The sequence below is a fragment of the Epinephelus lanceolatus genome, chromosome 20 (assembly GCF_041903045.1).
Source record: "Epinephelus lanceolatus isolate andai-2023 chromosome 20, ASM4190304v1, whole genome shotgun sequence".
Classification (NCBI taxonomy): Eukaryota; Metazoa; Chordata; class Actinopteri; order Perciformes; family Serranidae; genus Epinephelus; species Epinephelus lanceolatus.
The window spans coordinates 24,782,519-24,796,410 of NC_135753.1; the positions used below are offsets into that span (position 1 = coordinate 24,782,519).

General features: G+C 40.6%; 1 protein-coding gene across 1 annotated transcript; it reads right to left on the bottom strand.

Moving 5' to 3' along the window:
- Nucleotides 1–2,345: 2,345 nt before the first annotated feature.
- foxh1 (forkhead box H1) lies at nt 2,346–9,380 on the bottom strand. The gene is made up of 4 exons (XM_033639069.2): nt 8,697–9,380; nt 6,404–6,993; nt 5,696–5,800; nt 2,346–4,706 (listed from the first exon to the last, which is right to left on the bottom strand). The coding sequence occupies exons 2-4, from the start codon at nt 6,875–6,877 to the stop codon at nt 3,738–3,740; spliced, it is 1,548 nt and encodes a 515-aa protein (XP_033494960.1). The 5' UTR covers nt 6,878–6,993; nt 8,697–9,380; the 3' UTR covers nt 2,346–3,737.
- Nucleotides 9,381–13,892: the final 4,512 nt, after the last annotated feature.

Genomic DNA, 13,892 nt, shown 5'->3' on the forward strand with positions numbered 1-13,892 from the left:
TTCACAAGGGAGTCTCCAGGCCTTCATGACTTCAGTGCAGAGCCTGAGCACAACACATGTCTTTATCTGGGCACATTTCCCCCACAAATACAACATGCTTTTTAGCACAAGCATATGGCATTTTACGTTGTATAAATTAGCCAAGCAGATAGCGGCCTTTTCCTCTAACTCACATGAACCCAGGGACAACAGCAAGATTAAACAAGGGTAAGGTTACAAAACAAGGCTCCATTACAACTCACAAGGTTCACTGACAAAACAACTGTCTTATACTAAACACGTTTTCTAAACAAATACAACATGCTAACGTTATTAGCACAAGCCTATGGCATTTTACATTGTATAAATTAGCTTGGCGATGAGCGGAGATTTTCTTTACTCATGTGAAACCAAGATAAATCGCACACAAGACTAAATGTTATTTAGTGGAGGCTTTGTCTTCATAATTTATTGTTTCTTATCTGTGATACTAAAGTAAATAAAAGCTTTGTTTCCACTGAGGGAAATGGTTTCAGCTTACAGAAACAGACAGGAGGTCTGCGTCATTGGGACGTGTAGTAACATTTCTGGGGAGGTGCACATCAGGCTACAGTGTCCATTTGATGCAGAAGTATAGTCCCGCTTAAGAGGGCTGTTTTTTAAGAAATATACAGTAGGACTATATCTCAGCATTTCATTCATTTTTATGAAGTACATTTTTTGTTAAGTTTAGATTACCATCCAAGATACAAACTTCTAACAGGAGAAGGACACGTTAAAGACCTGAACACGAGTTATATTCACAGAACCTTTACTTTCTGCTGAACAGTCCTGCGCCAGTAAAGTACGCAGTTAAAACAGTGATCTTGGTCAGGGAAGTGCAACAATTAAGACACACACAACCCACCAAGGCTCAGCGTGACTGCCGGTCATACATGTAAATTCATGAGAGGGAGTGTTGAGATGTAACTCAGGGTGGTTGTCTGGGGGAGGGGGGCATGTCAATCTTTGAGTAGCGTCCCCTCCTCCCATCTTTGGGTCAGGAATGATCAGGTAGGAGAGGAGGAAGGCTGGTGAGGGAGTGCAGGCATGCGTAGGCAGCTGATAAAGAGATAGGGGCCATAGCAGTGGAAGCAGCAGGAGGCTGACGGCTGCCGGACTGTTGATCTAAAATCAGTCGTGTGTGTGTGTGTGTGTGTGTGTGTGTGTGTGTGTGTGTGTGTGTGTGTGTGTGCTGAAAACTCTTAAAATAGATGCCATGGACTGTGGATCAAAGATGGTTTCCTTGTTTTAAGATCGCAATTCCTGTGGTAAAACAATCTATCATACTGAGAGGATTTGGGACTTACCCCCGCTGCTGCCTCTCCATCTTCACATTTCATTCACTGGCTAATAGTCGGCTTTAGGTTTTCATCTTGGAAGAATATGGGACTCTGTGTGAACATAAAATAAGCATGAATCAAGATAAAGTCCTTATTCAGGAAATTAAATATCCATTGTTAAGTCAAATACATCGTGAAACACAAAAAAACACTCACTTCAACCTATTTGTCTGAAAATGGAAAATCATCCATACTTTGCCAGTAACATCAGTTCAGCATATCTTTAGTAAGACTCTACATGTACAAGAGTCATAGAGCACTCAAAGGCTGTAGGATGGAAAACAGCTGTTAAGTAGGCAAAAATAAATCCTATGCAAGAAATAAAAATATGCAAAAGTGCAAATATTCAGAGCTCCACTACTGACACATTTTCAATTTCTGTCAAAGACTGAATGAGCCAGCAATTAGACAGTTATTTAAAGTAAATTAAATACTGGATTTTCTTTTTTATACATGAAGCTATTCCTCAAATTAACTTGTTACTTTAGACTTTTATTTCACTACATTTCAGAGGGAAAACTAATAGAAAGTGAGCCAGATAAATAAATCTAAAGCTGGAATTACTAGTTACTTGACAAATATTCATGAGATGATTTAAAAAAAAATAAAATAAAAAATAAGCCACCACAATCAGCTACAACAGTTAAATGCCACTTACACATTAATCCAACAACAATATTAATTTTGCTTTCATTCTTTTACTTTTGATTCTTAAAGTACATCTAACTTAAAATACCCGCTATGGTTTTGTTTTGTTTTTACTTGTCCGAGAGTATTTGTACATTGTAGTATTGCTTCTTTACATTTTAGGCACCAGACGAATGTAGAGCAAAGATAACGAACAGAGTTTTTACATTATATTGTATATTTCTCATGCATTTCTTATATTTTAAACAGTTACATTTGAAGGTTTTGAAATAAAAAATACCTCTCCCATGTAGCTGCCATGAGAATTCAAAGTTTGGTATTAAGCAAGGGGAAAAAAACACCTTTAAAGAGAGAAGATCACACAACCAACCAGGACTTAACAGCCATCTGAGCAAACATATTATAAGTGAGTGATCTATACATAAGAAAGTGATAATGTAGAAAAATGGACACTGTAAAAAGACCATAAAGCTGTTTGAGATGTGCAGTTTTAGTAAACTTATTCCCATATACAACAGTGAGCAGCACGGTTAAAATAAACAGCATTTTATTAACATACCCTGTTCAGCTCCATAACCTTCTTTTGATACTTTGATACTTCAGCTCAGCACTGTACAAAGCTTTAACAAGACCACAGGAAAATGGCATAAAAACAAAAACATTCACCTGTCGAGGTTGGCAGACATTTATAAGCAATTTCCACAGGAGGATGATCATAATGACATCAAAATAGTGCAAACAGCCGGCAGTGCAAAGTCCACAGGAAACGTGTCCCAGCCCATTAAAAACCTGAGGTAGATGCGGGAGGTAGTAAAGTGGCTGATTGTCTCTAGTGTCCTGAGAACATGCAGCTAAATCTAAAATGTGGCCCATCTTCTTAGCTTAAGATTTTTGTAATGTAAAAACAAACATTAAAATGACAAAGACAGTTATAGGGCCACCTTGCGGTTTCATAGTTTATCAGGTTAATATGATATTGTAGCTGCATAGGAGCAAGGAAGACAGTCCAGACGTAGTGAAATTCAAGACAGGAAGAACATACAGTAAACAGCTGGTCCTGTACATTTCACCATCTGAACAAACAGACCTAAACTCACAAATGACACAAGTGTGTGTACACATTGATGTGCACACAGACACACCCTGACAAAGGAGAAAACATGTTCTCACTGAAGTTTAAAATGCTGGTGGGATACTTCACAGCTCACATTTACTGTATATGCCGCCAACAGTCCAGCTTGTTGCCATTAGGTTTCACAAATGTTGAATTCAAGATTGAATCCAACAATACATTCAGCAGTCACATTTCGTAGACAACATGCAAAGGCAGTTTGTGTAGAAAAGCAAATTTGTGCCAATAAAAACAGTGCAAATAAGACTCAAAGAGCCTGCAGTGATAACACAGAACTTTTCACTGAAAGCTTGAGGTAGATATTTGTTTTGTTGTATAGCTGTTTGTGGTACATTTGTCCTCACGTCGATGAGAAACATGAGGGAGTTTGCTTTTGAAAATCTCAGACTTAAAAAAGGTAAAAAAAAAGTTTTCATGTTGGTAAAAATCTGTCAATTGCATCGTCCGTGGTTCAGCACTTTAGAAACAGTCAGCACATCTTGAGCCAGAGGTGATGATTGAGACTTGATTTTGGAGATGTTGCAGTAGAGAAGTGACGCCTTTGTTAGCATCTGTGCATTTTTGAGTGTCAGTATGAGGAAGACAGTGTTTCAGAGTCAGTATTGAGGATACCTGTTTAGGGGAGGCCCATTCTGCAGTGTGTACTGACCAGGTGGTTGATGATGTTGGTGAGAGTTCTGATTGGTTGGTACCAACACATCAAACACACTCTTGTTTGGAGGCACGGATTGCAACATGTTGTCCAGGTCCATGATGAGGGGAGGGGCTTGGACAGAAACTCGTCCGCTCGGGAGGATAGGCCAATAGGCATGACCTAAAAAGTGACCAGGTGCCACAGGAGAGCTGCCATAGCCGTAAAGAGGGAGTCCGCCATGCAGCGGCATCAGGGGACCTCCGTTGAACCGCATGCTGGGTGGAGCGACCGCATTGGGGGGAGCGTATTTGGCATAGGAGGTAGGAAGCTCCCATGGAGGTGCGACTGTCTCTCGTCGGGCTGACTTGTGCAGTGGCGGTCTGTAGTCCTCAAAACCGTCTGACCCTGCTTCACCATCAAGAGGAACACGCTTCCCAGACAGTGACATCCCTTTCCATTCCTCATCAGAGGAGGAGGAGGTGGAGGCCGGGCTGGCAGAGCTGGCTGAGGCACTACGGGCAGAGGAGGCGTAGCGTGGTCGTGGAGGAGGTGAAGGCCGAGGGCGCTCCACCTTGCCCCAGCAGTCCCTGGTAGACGCATCCACATCCCCAGAGGCACTAGGTGGCCTCAAGCTGTGTAGCAGAGAGTCGATAGCGAAGGATGAGTCCAGCTTAGGCCGGAACAAGTCCTCCTGTGGTGGGGAGGGGTTACTTGAGCGCATGGCAGGGAGGGGGTTGACTGGGGCAGGTGGTGGCTCAGATTCTGGCTTGTGTCCCTGCAGGATGTACGGAGCCAGATCCTGGGCAAAGATCGTCTCATCCTGCCGTGACACGGCCGTGTTTTGCCTCTTGAGGAGCTCCAGAGGGACACGACTCAGCTCCACCGCCCAGAAGTTGCCTTTGCCCTGAGGCTTCCCGGGGTCCTTCAGCACCTGGAAGGAGGATGGACATTGAGATGACACCTTGGCCTGACAACCTAGTCAGGCAGGACTGACCTAATATCGCTGTTAACCATCACAATAACAGCAGAGCTTAAAACTGGTTTGAAGGTTCCATCCAAAGCCCTCAGAGTGATTTCTACAAAAGGTTAAAGAGATAAACCAACCTCCACTTAGGATAGTGCGATGCAAATCTTAAAGGGACTGCTGTGCTATTTAGCAATCTAGATTGTTTTGGTGCAAGATGCCAACTTGTTGGAACTAGATGGCACTCGTCTTTGTGGTGCTCAAAGCGCCATAAAGATTAATTAAAAAACTTACATAATCCTTCCAAAATCATGACCTGGTTACTCAGAGTAACTCCACAACCTTGTTGTGAGCTGTTTCATGTAGGAAGAGACTATTTTCTTTCTACCAAACCCCTGTATCACTACAGCAGAAGGAAGTGTGCATCTACTGCACTTAACGTAACAGCTCAGCCAAGATGGACGCCATTTATCTTTACATCTTGCTCCGTCTTGACCACAAGCATCTCGTCCATGAGTAGATGCACTCTTCCTTCTGTGTGGTGATACAGCTGACGGGTGTAGTTTGGTAGAAAGAAAATAGTCCCTACATGAAACAGCTCACAACAAGGTCTGTGGATTATCTTGAGTAACCAGGTCATGATTTCTGGAAAGAGAGATTACTGTTAAGTTTTTTTTTTTTAAAATCTTTTATGGCGCTTTGAGCACCACAAGCCGAGTGCCATCTAGTTCCATTATGTTCGAGAGAAGGCAGACATCTCTACAGCTGATATCTCCAAAACTGTGCGACTCACACCAAAACAATCGAGATTGATAAATAGCACTACAGGTAAGAGGAGGATGTTTTCGATTTTGAGGTTGACTGTCCTTTTAAAAGTCGTGAACTCTTTCCTTCAAGCCCACTGACGGGACCAAATAGGAATCTAATCATGGACTTGTTTGACAGTTTGATCATACCTTCACAAAGCAGTCATAAGAGGAGAGGTTGTGTCGCACAGAGTCTCGCCAGCCCTTGTAGTTTCCTTTGAAGAATGGGAACAGAGTGCTGATCTCCTTGAGGATCTAGAAATCAAACAAAAAGGTCAGTATGTCTGTGCATTACAGTTGCCCAGTGCTATCTAAACACACTGGCTACGCATACAGTAAGCTTGTTGGATATGAATTAAAAGTAAGATGGTTATAATTACACTTTAAATAATAAATCTAAGAACTTTTATAGTGTAACAACATCAGCTGAAACGTGATGCACTGTATATCTTATCACTTTTCTGATACAGATCAGTGTCTGGTTTCACTGCAGTCCAACCTTATCAATGCAAACCAAGAATGGTGAGGGGTTGTAGTCACTCAAGTGTCAACAAGAGGCTGCTGTTTAGTGTCACTTTATGAACTGTAAATTTTCTGTAAGCGTTTTATCGACATATTTGATAGAAACGTGACAGTAACGCTCTGATTCTTCTTACTTTACAGGTAGAAATATACAACAGAGCATTGCATTTAATCTGAGATTTAGCTCGATTAAAAAATACTGCGGAATTAAAGTGAACACCTTTGCCAACACCGAGCGTAAAAGACACCATGCGCCATTTCTATCCAAATCACCTCAAGTATGACACAGGGGCTCAAACACATGTCAGTATGTGAGCAATCTAAATTCATTCTTACCTCAGACAACGTCAGTTTCTTCTCTGGGGATCTTTGGATGACCATAGCAATCATTGCGAGGTATGAGTACGGTGGTTTTGGATACCGCTGATAGTTCTTCTTCTTCCCACCGCTGGTGCCATTCTTCTCCCGTTCACTGCTCCACGAGTCCCGGGTAATACTTTCCTGTTTGCAGTGAGCATCTTGAGGAGTCGGGTACGCTGAGCCCGGTGGTGCAACTTTATCCATGAACGCCGTGGCACCGTTGAGGTGTTCGGAGCGCACTGCTGGTTTCTCCAAGCGCGACAAGTGCTGGGGAACCATCTGATCCAGGTGGCGAGGCCAATGTTGGGCTGGAGAGCTGCGCGCTACACCGCCGGGAGGAAAACTCTGCTGCGCATTTCTGTGGAAGTCAAGTTGATGGCCGTGGTGTTCTCCAAGGTGGGACAGAGCGAGTGGTGCCAAGAGGATCTGCTCCGGCCAGTGCTTTGTCATGCTGATCAGGCCGGGGGGAAGATCGGCCTGCACGTTCGGACAGGAGCACGGAGAGGGGGAGGGAGGTCAAAGAATCGGTCCTTAACTTCTGGCAGACTGCTGGCTCCAGGCTGACTCTATTTGAAGAGCAAACAATTAACAGTTTCATGTAAATCCCGCTGCGTAATCGAGGGGAGAATGACGCGTTATCTGAGAGCAGAATGACTGATCGCCCCGGGGGGCTGGGGAGGGTCTGTGTACAAGGAGGGGCGAGAGAAAGACAGTAAACCTGTAAATAACCCTTATGATAATATCAACATGCCACTTTACAACGCAGAGACACCAGGTTTGCTTTGGAATCAGTGATAAGAAGATTTACGCACAAGGGCCAAAAGTATTAAGAGCTTATTTGGAGCAGGAGATACACTAAGTCATTACTTTCATTTTTTTTAATAAAATCCTGAGACAAGAGCAACATCTCCATCACACATATATCAGTTTAAATCATGTTGCCAAGGCTGTATTGAATCATGAGCAGTTTTCTCTCGAGAGTGGCACTTGGGCGCAGTGGCGAAAAGTAAAACTCGTGGGGGGTGGGGTGGTGTACGAGAGAGAGAGGAGTAATTTCGATTGAAGCTTGCTTGCATGCAATCAACAATTTTTGGTGAGCAATATACAAAAGGAATGGCTAATATACAAATGTTAAAACGTTAAGTAGATGTCAATTGCAGCAACTTGGGAAATGTGTTTTTAATAGGCTGAATCAAATGAATTAGTCTCTAAATTATTTGAATCATTGAAAACCCTACAGATAATTAGGAACAGATTTTAAATGGCAATGTTGTTTTGGTTTTTATTGCTGCAGGTTAGCTTTATTCCAGAGACAAGCTATACAAAAGCTTTCCTATGTTGAGGAAAATGTACAGATTACAATTTGTCAGCTGACGCAGAAAAAGTAATTTGGAGACATTGCTCTGAGAGCGCGCAACATTCTGGGGGTGTTTTACGCACAGTAGGGTCTCCTTGTGACTATGCAGGATGTCATTCGGTGTTGAAAGACTAAGTTTCGGGAATGCACGTCTTTTGTTCATGTTAACGTAGTGCTAATGTGCAAACGCTTTCTTCCCAGCAAGACAGTGAAAACAAGTTGGATTAGCAGGAACCCCGTTGGCACGCTGGAGACTGTCCCTTCCCAAAGAAGCTGCTTTGCATGTGAGGAAATTCGGGGGCTATTCAACACCATTTGTGGGTTTTCTGGCGCTTACAAGCTGCTAAGTGTCGTTGTTGGGTCGGACATTCACACCTTAAACGGGAGCGATCATGCCTCCCTGAGCTGCTGCGTCAAGATATCTCTCAAACAAAAACTTAATCCAAGAATCAATAACCCAGTAAACTTCTGTATCGTGTTACAGTAAGTTTAATTCATGTCAAGTTACTCTGCTTTTTTTTATTTCTGTCATGGATATATTGCACCTGATAAAGTGATTGTGCCACCAAGATTTGTCACCAGAAGGACGCACCAACAAAAGAACTGGAAACAAGTCGATTTTCTAACTGATGCCACACCTTACTCTGTGCTGCCAAATCCCTAATCAGGTGACAATTAACCTACATTTTAACCTAAAGTGTGTGGCCTACCTGCAAATATATTCACCTTCAGTTTCAGAATCAGAATCAGCTGTAAAGTGCTTGCTTTGATGACACCAAATTGCATCTAACCAATCCATAACTCAACTTTCACTCCCCAATATACAAAGCAAATGCCAGACCCTGTTTATCAGGTGCCTGCAGAAGACTTTATGTTGCACAGAAGCATAGTTGGTTTTTTTTTTAAACTTACCATAAAGATCTGCAGCTTGTGTAATTTTTGCAGTGAAACTCAAAATAGTTGACCCTGTTTTCCAGTTCAGATGGCCTGCCCACCATGATGAGCAACAAACCTCCTTCACCTGCTGCAATTAGTGATTTTCTTCTTTGGTTGCATGGTTGGAAAGTTTGTCCCCCTCTAGTGGTTTCACCCAAAATTCAGCAAGAGGCTTGACTCACTTTGATAATCAACAGGCCTCCAGAGATAACGTGGAGAACATTCTCTGGTCAAAAAGTGAATTTAATGGCGTTAGATGTCAATACATTTTTTATTTCTTTCAGTGAACTGGACAGTTAAACATGTATAGGCAAGCCCTCTCACCCAACATACACATTTAGACCCAATTTACAAGCCCTTTCATAAAGAAGTGCTCAGTGCAGAAACACACTGATTTAAATACAAACTGCCTGTCTATCTCTTCCTGTCTGCCGGAGTGCCAGTTAATAGGTTTTGCCTGGATTAGTGAGCCATGCATGAGAAGAATGGGAAGCCATATGAATGGGATGGCATCCAGGACAAGGCTGTTCACATGGGCCGATTGTGTCCAGACAAATCCCTCTTAAACTGCCCCTGGGATGCATCCTGAAACTGAGATGGAGAGGAGGAATGAAGGGTTGTAGTAGAGACAGAGGAAGTTTCTATCTATCTATCTATCTATCTATCTATCTATCTATCTATCTATCTATCTATCTATCGCTATCAAAGGATCTGGGTGAATTTTCATTTTAAACATATCTGATAGTGTCGTGAAGATCAAACTCCAGGAACTGCTCCACCATCACAGCCACCCCCAACTCGATCTCCCATATAGACCTCAGATATTTGAGTGATGGGTCTTGTAAATTTGAAAAAAACCAACAACAACAAAAACAACTTATAAATAAAAGATATTGCTCCCCTTTTTGGGGGCTTGAGAAAACAGAGATTCCATGTGTGTTCCTTCAGGCAAGTTTGGAAAAGAAGGTGTATTACTTGGCAACGACAAACTTGGCAAGAAATGTTCTGCAAACTGCAAGAGGTGCAGCTGCAATAGGGGATTTGTAAAAAAAAATTTAAAAAAGCTATGGAAAAAAATGTGCCCAAAACTGTTTGAAATTATCATATATATATATATATATATATATATATATATATATATATATATATTTAAAATTATGTCATAAATATATTATGTTTATGCACTTTTTTCAGGTCATTCCCTTGTTTGTTTTTGTTTTTAATTTCTGTATTTCTTTTTTTTTTTTTTAATTATTATTTTCCTAATTTCCAGGTGAATTTTGTAATTTTTTTCTAAATTCTCGCTATTTTCTGGGCCATTCAATTAAGCCACTTTGCTCAGGTTTCAAAGGTTAATAGAACTATGAACTTGGAGGAATCTGAAGAAATGAATTTGCGGTAAATTAAAATGTATTTTTATTGTTTATATAACAGGGACAATTCACAATACATCTGCAACTCCAGTTATAGTTAAAATAGTTTGTTGTCACTGGGGAGAGGCCACCAGTGATGCGCAGTTTGACGTAGTATTATGATGTACATCAAAAACTTGTTTTTGATCTTTTGTCCATCAAAACTAAAAGACATTTCCAGTCAGAAGCATCTGCATCTAGTACACTGTATTAGGAGTGTTTGTGAGGATCAGTTCGCACAAATTATGAAAAAATAAGTAATCTGGCTTACATCTTATAGTATATAGTCTTGTAGCTTTTGAGATATTAGTCTCCGAATCTATTTTTGTTGCCACAACAGTATAATGGAGGTTATCAGAGCGTTAAAAAGTCACATTATTTGGGGAAAAAAAAAAAAAAAAAAAAAAAAAGATCAGCCAAAAGTTCTCACAGGAACTATTTCTTCAGTAGAAAGAAGTTCAATGGAAAGATTTTCGAGCAAAGTCGATTATTCAGTCTGCTCTGGAGGGACGCATCACTGTAAATTTTAAACTCTGAGAGCACCACAAATTAAATTCAATTTCACTCCATTTTATTGCAGCAAATGCAGACATCTCAAAAATGCATATATAAAAATCTGCACATTTCCACATTTGAACACTATAAAGACACTGCATTGTGTCTTATTCTGATGACCAGAGATGTAGCTCATGCTCTGGTGCTGCTTCCTCTTTCTGTCTCTGCTGTGTTGGTTGGCCAGTTGACTGCAGGGGTCAGCAGATCACAGGGTTATCACTCGCAATCTCCCTCCAGATATTGACAGCTGATTCTGATGCTGCCTCCTTAGCATTCAGAAACCAGTCAGACAACTCACCTCCGTCATAATGATTTAACTGGACAGTTAGTTGACTTTGTTAAATTGATATATAATTATGGGGATGTGAAGGGAGCATGTGTTTAGGCTTGTTTTGAGTACTCTGTCAACTGTAACCAAGAGGGCAAACACACCCTGACAGTTTATTGTGAAAAGACTGAAGCGTATTTGTGTTTGTCAAACCAGCTGACGTTAACCCTGTGACAAACATTATGCACGCAAACACACCCTTTACATTCTAATAGACAAGGCGAGGGTACTTTTGCACATTGACACGGCACACCTTGTTTTTTTTGTTTCCTCATGTGCACTGATGGACTGAGAGTCTCATCCTACTCTCTAATGTGCTATGTGTGAGCTCAGTCCTGCGTGTTCTTTAATGAAGCAATAGGAGAAGATATTCGGTCTCAGTTAATGTAGTTTATTAAGCAGTAAAGGAATAAAATTACAGAGCTCTGGGTCTCAACTTCACGTCCCTGACGAACAACAAAGGTGTGTCAGTTCACGAAGTCTGACCTCCTGTCCTTTCCCTGACCCAGTATATTTGAGCGTAACAGAGTGTCATTGTGCACGCAAGGCGTTGTCCTCTTCTCATTGGCAGTTCCACTTCCTCCTTCACCACACCACGCCCCTGCCTCGTGTTAATCTGACTCCTTCCCGCTGGCGGTGGGGGCGTGATTCCTGTTTTGAAAGACAAGAGAACAACACAACTCCCTACACGTGCTGTACCTTACTATCTGTATATCACTTTCTATTCTTTTTACCATATATGAAACTAATTATCTAAGCATTGCGGTATGTGCTCCTCAGACTCCATGTCTCTTCCTCTCCTGTACTTCTCCACTTCTGCAAAGCAAACACATTCAGATCAGCTGAAATCATCTCAGCATTCTCATTGTTCACACATCTAAAACTTATATAGTGAAACACAACTTATAGTAAAACACATAACATCATTCTATTCCCAACAGCACATATGTGTAAGAAATATGATTATATGTCAGTGTAACATAATTTCCTTTAATAGAACTACTTTAATTCTAATATTATAAAGCACTGACACGTCTCTTCAGTCTGGCTGGATTACATGATCTCCCTGTCCATTTTAGATTTAATTTTTTCAAATTACTTTTAAAGCCTTTCATGGTTTGGTTACGTTTTCTATACGTCTGATTTTTCACCTCCCTATTCTCAGTGGTGGAGGAAGTATTCAGATCCTTTACTTAATTAAAAGTACTAATACCACACTGTAAAGATGCTCTGCTAATAGTTAAAGTCCTGCATTGAAAATGTGACTTTAGTAAAATCGGGAAAACGCATCATTAAAAGTACTCAATGCAGAATATTTTGAATCAAATTGATAAATAAAAATACATAAAATAGCTGAGGGAAAAGCAGCAAGTCCTCATGGCAGATAGTTTCAACCGCATATTTGTATATTTTTATATAGTTTATGTGACAAAATCAAGTAATTGTAGCGGAGTAAAAAGTACAGTATTCTTCACATTGTTGATTTTATTTTTGTTTCCATGTTTGACCATTCCTCGTTGAATTTCATGACATTACAATTATTTTTATGTGCAAATGTGAAGAACCACTTATGGTTAACAAAAATTTAAATGCAACACTTTTATTTTTGCTCCTATTTTTCACAGGTTTAAATCAGTCAGACTTGTTTTCCCATGCACCCAATTGATATATTTTCAAATTTTGGTCCAAGCACTTTTCCTTTTCCGAGATAATCTATCCAGGTGACAGGTGTGGCATATCAAAACAGCATCATTACTACACAGGTGTGCCTTGTAGGGCTGCAACGAATCGATGACTAATCAACTATTAAAATAATCGGTGACTATTTTAGTAGTCGACTAATCGGTTTGAGTCATTTTTCATAGAAAAGTACTATAAAAGTACCCCAAAATACTCTTATCGCAGCTTCTTACGTTCAAATATTGGCAGCTTTACATACTCTGAAAAGACCAAGAAAAGTCCGCACACTTTAGCTCCCTTTAGGTGCATTTATTCCACCAACCTGGAGTGACGTTTCTTCTTCGAAGAAGGGCACCTGTGGCCCGAAACGTCACTCCAGGTTGGTGGAATAAATGCACCTAAAGGGAGCTTAAGTGTGCAGACTTTTCTTGGTCTTTTCAGTTTTATTCATTTAGTCCAGCATCTTTTTCATTTTTTGGATGTGCGCGGCTGCTCTGTTTGTTTTCAGCTTTACACACTTTCCCATGACAGTGAACTAAAACCTGTTTGCGTGAGTACAAAACAACACATTAGATGACATAATTTTGAGGTTTGGGAGAGACAGGCCGACATTTTTAACATTTTAACACATTTTTCGAAAAAATTATTAGTCTACTAATCGAAGAAATAATCGACAGATTAGTGGACAATGAAAATAATCGTTAGTTGCAGCCCTAGTACCTTGGGATGGGGCGGCAGTAGCTCAGCCCATAGGGACTTGGTTTGGGAACCAGAGGGTCGCCTGTTCGAGTCCCCATCCGGACCAAATATGGAGCGTGGACTGGAGGCTGGAGAGGTGCCAGTTCACCTCCTGGGCACTGCGGAGGTGCCCTTGAGCAAGGTAGCCCCCTCACTCTGACATCTCTGCACTTTGTGCATGTATAGGTCCTGTTTGTGCATGTGTGTCTTTCGGACCTGTGTGTTAATGACAAAAAGAGTGAAAAAATTAAATTTTCCCCTAAGGGGGATTAATAAAGTATATAAAATTAAATTAAAACTTAATTAATTTAATTAATTAATTTTTAATTTAATTTTGACAAGACTGTAATTAAATTTAATTATTTTTTAATTAAATTAAAATTAAATTAAAAATTAAATTAAATTAAATTAAAAATTAATTAAACTTAAAAATTATGGGCACCTCCAGGATATGCAGTT

Excerpts from the sequence above, each read along its gene's own strand:
- foxh1 (XM_033639069.2), bottom strand. The coding sequence starts at position 6,877 with ATGACAAAGCACTGGCCGGAGCAGATCCTCTTGGCACCACTCGCTCTG. Across the intron at positions 5,801-6,403 it reads AGAAACTGACGTTGTCTGAG|ATCCTCAAGGAGATCAGCAC; the intron begins GTAAGAATGAAT and ends TTTGATTTCTAG. Across the intron at positions 4,707-5,695 it reads CTTATGACTGCTTTGTGAAG|GTGCTGAAGGACCCCGGGAA; the intron begins GTATGATCAAAC and ends TCCTCCTTCCAG.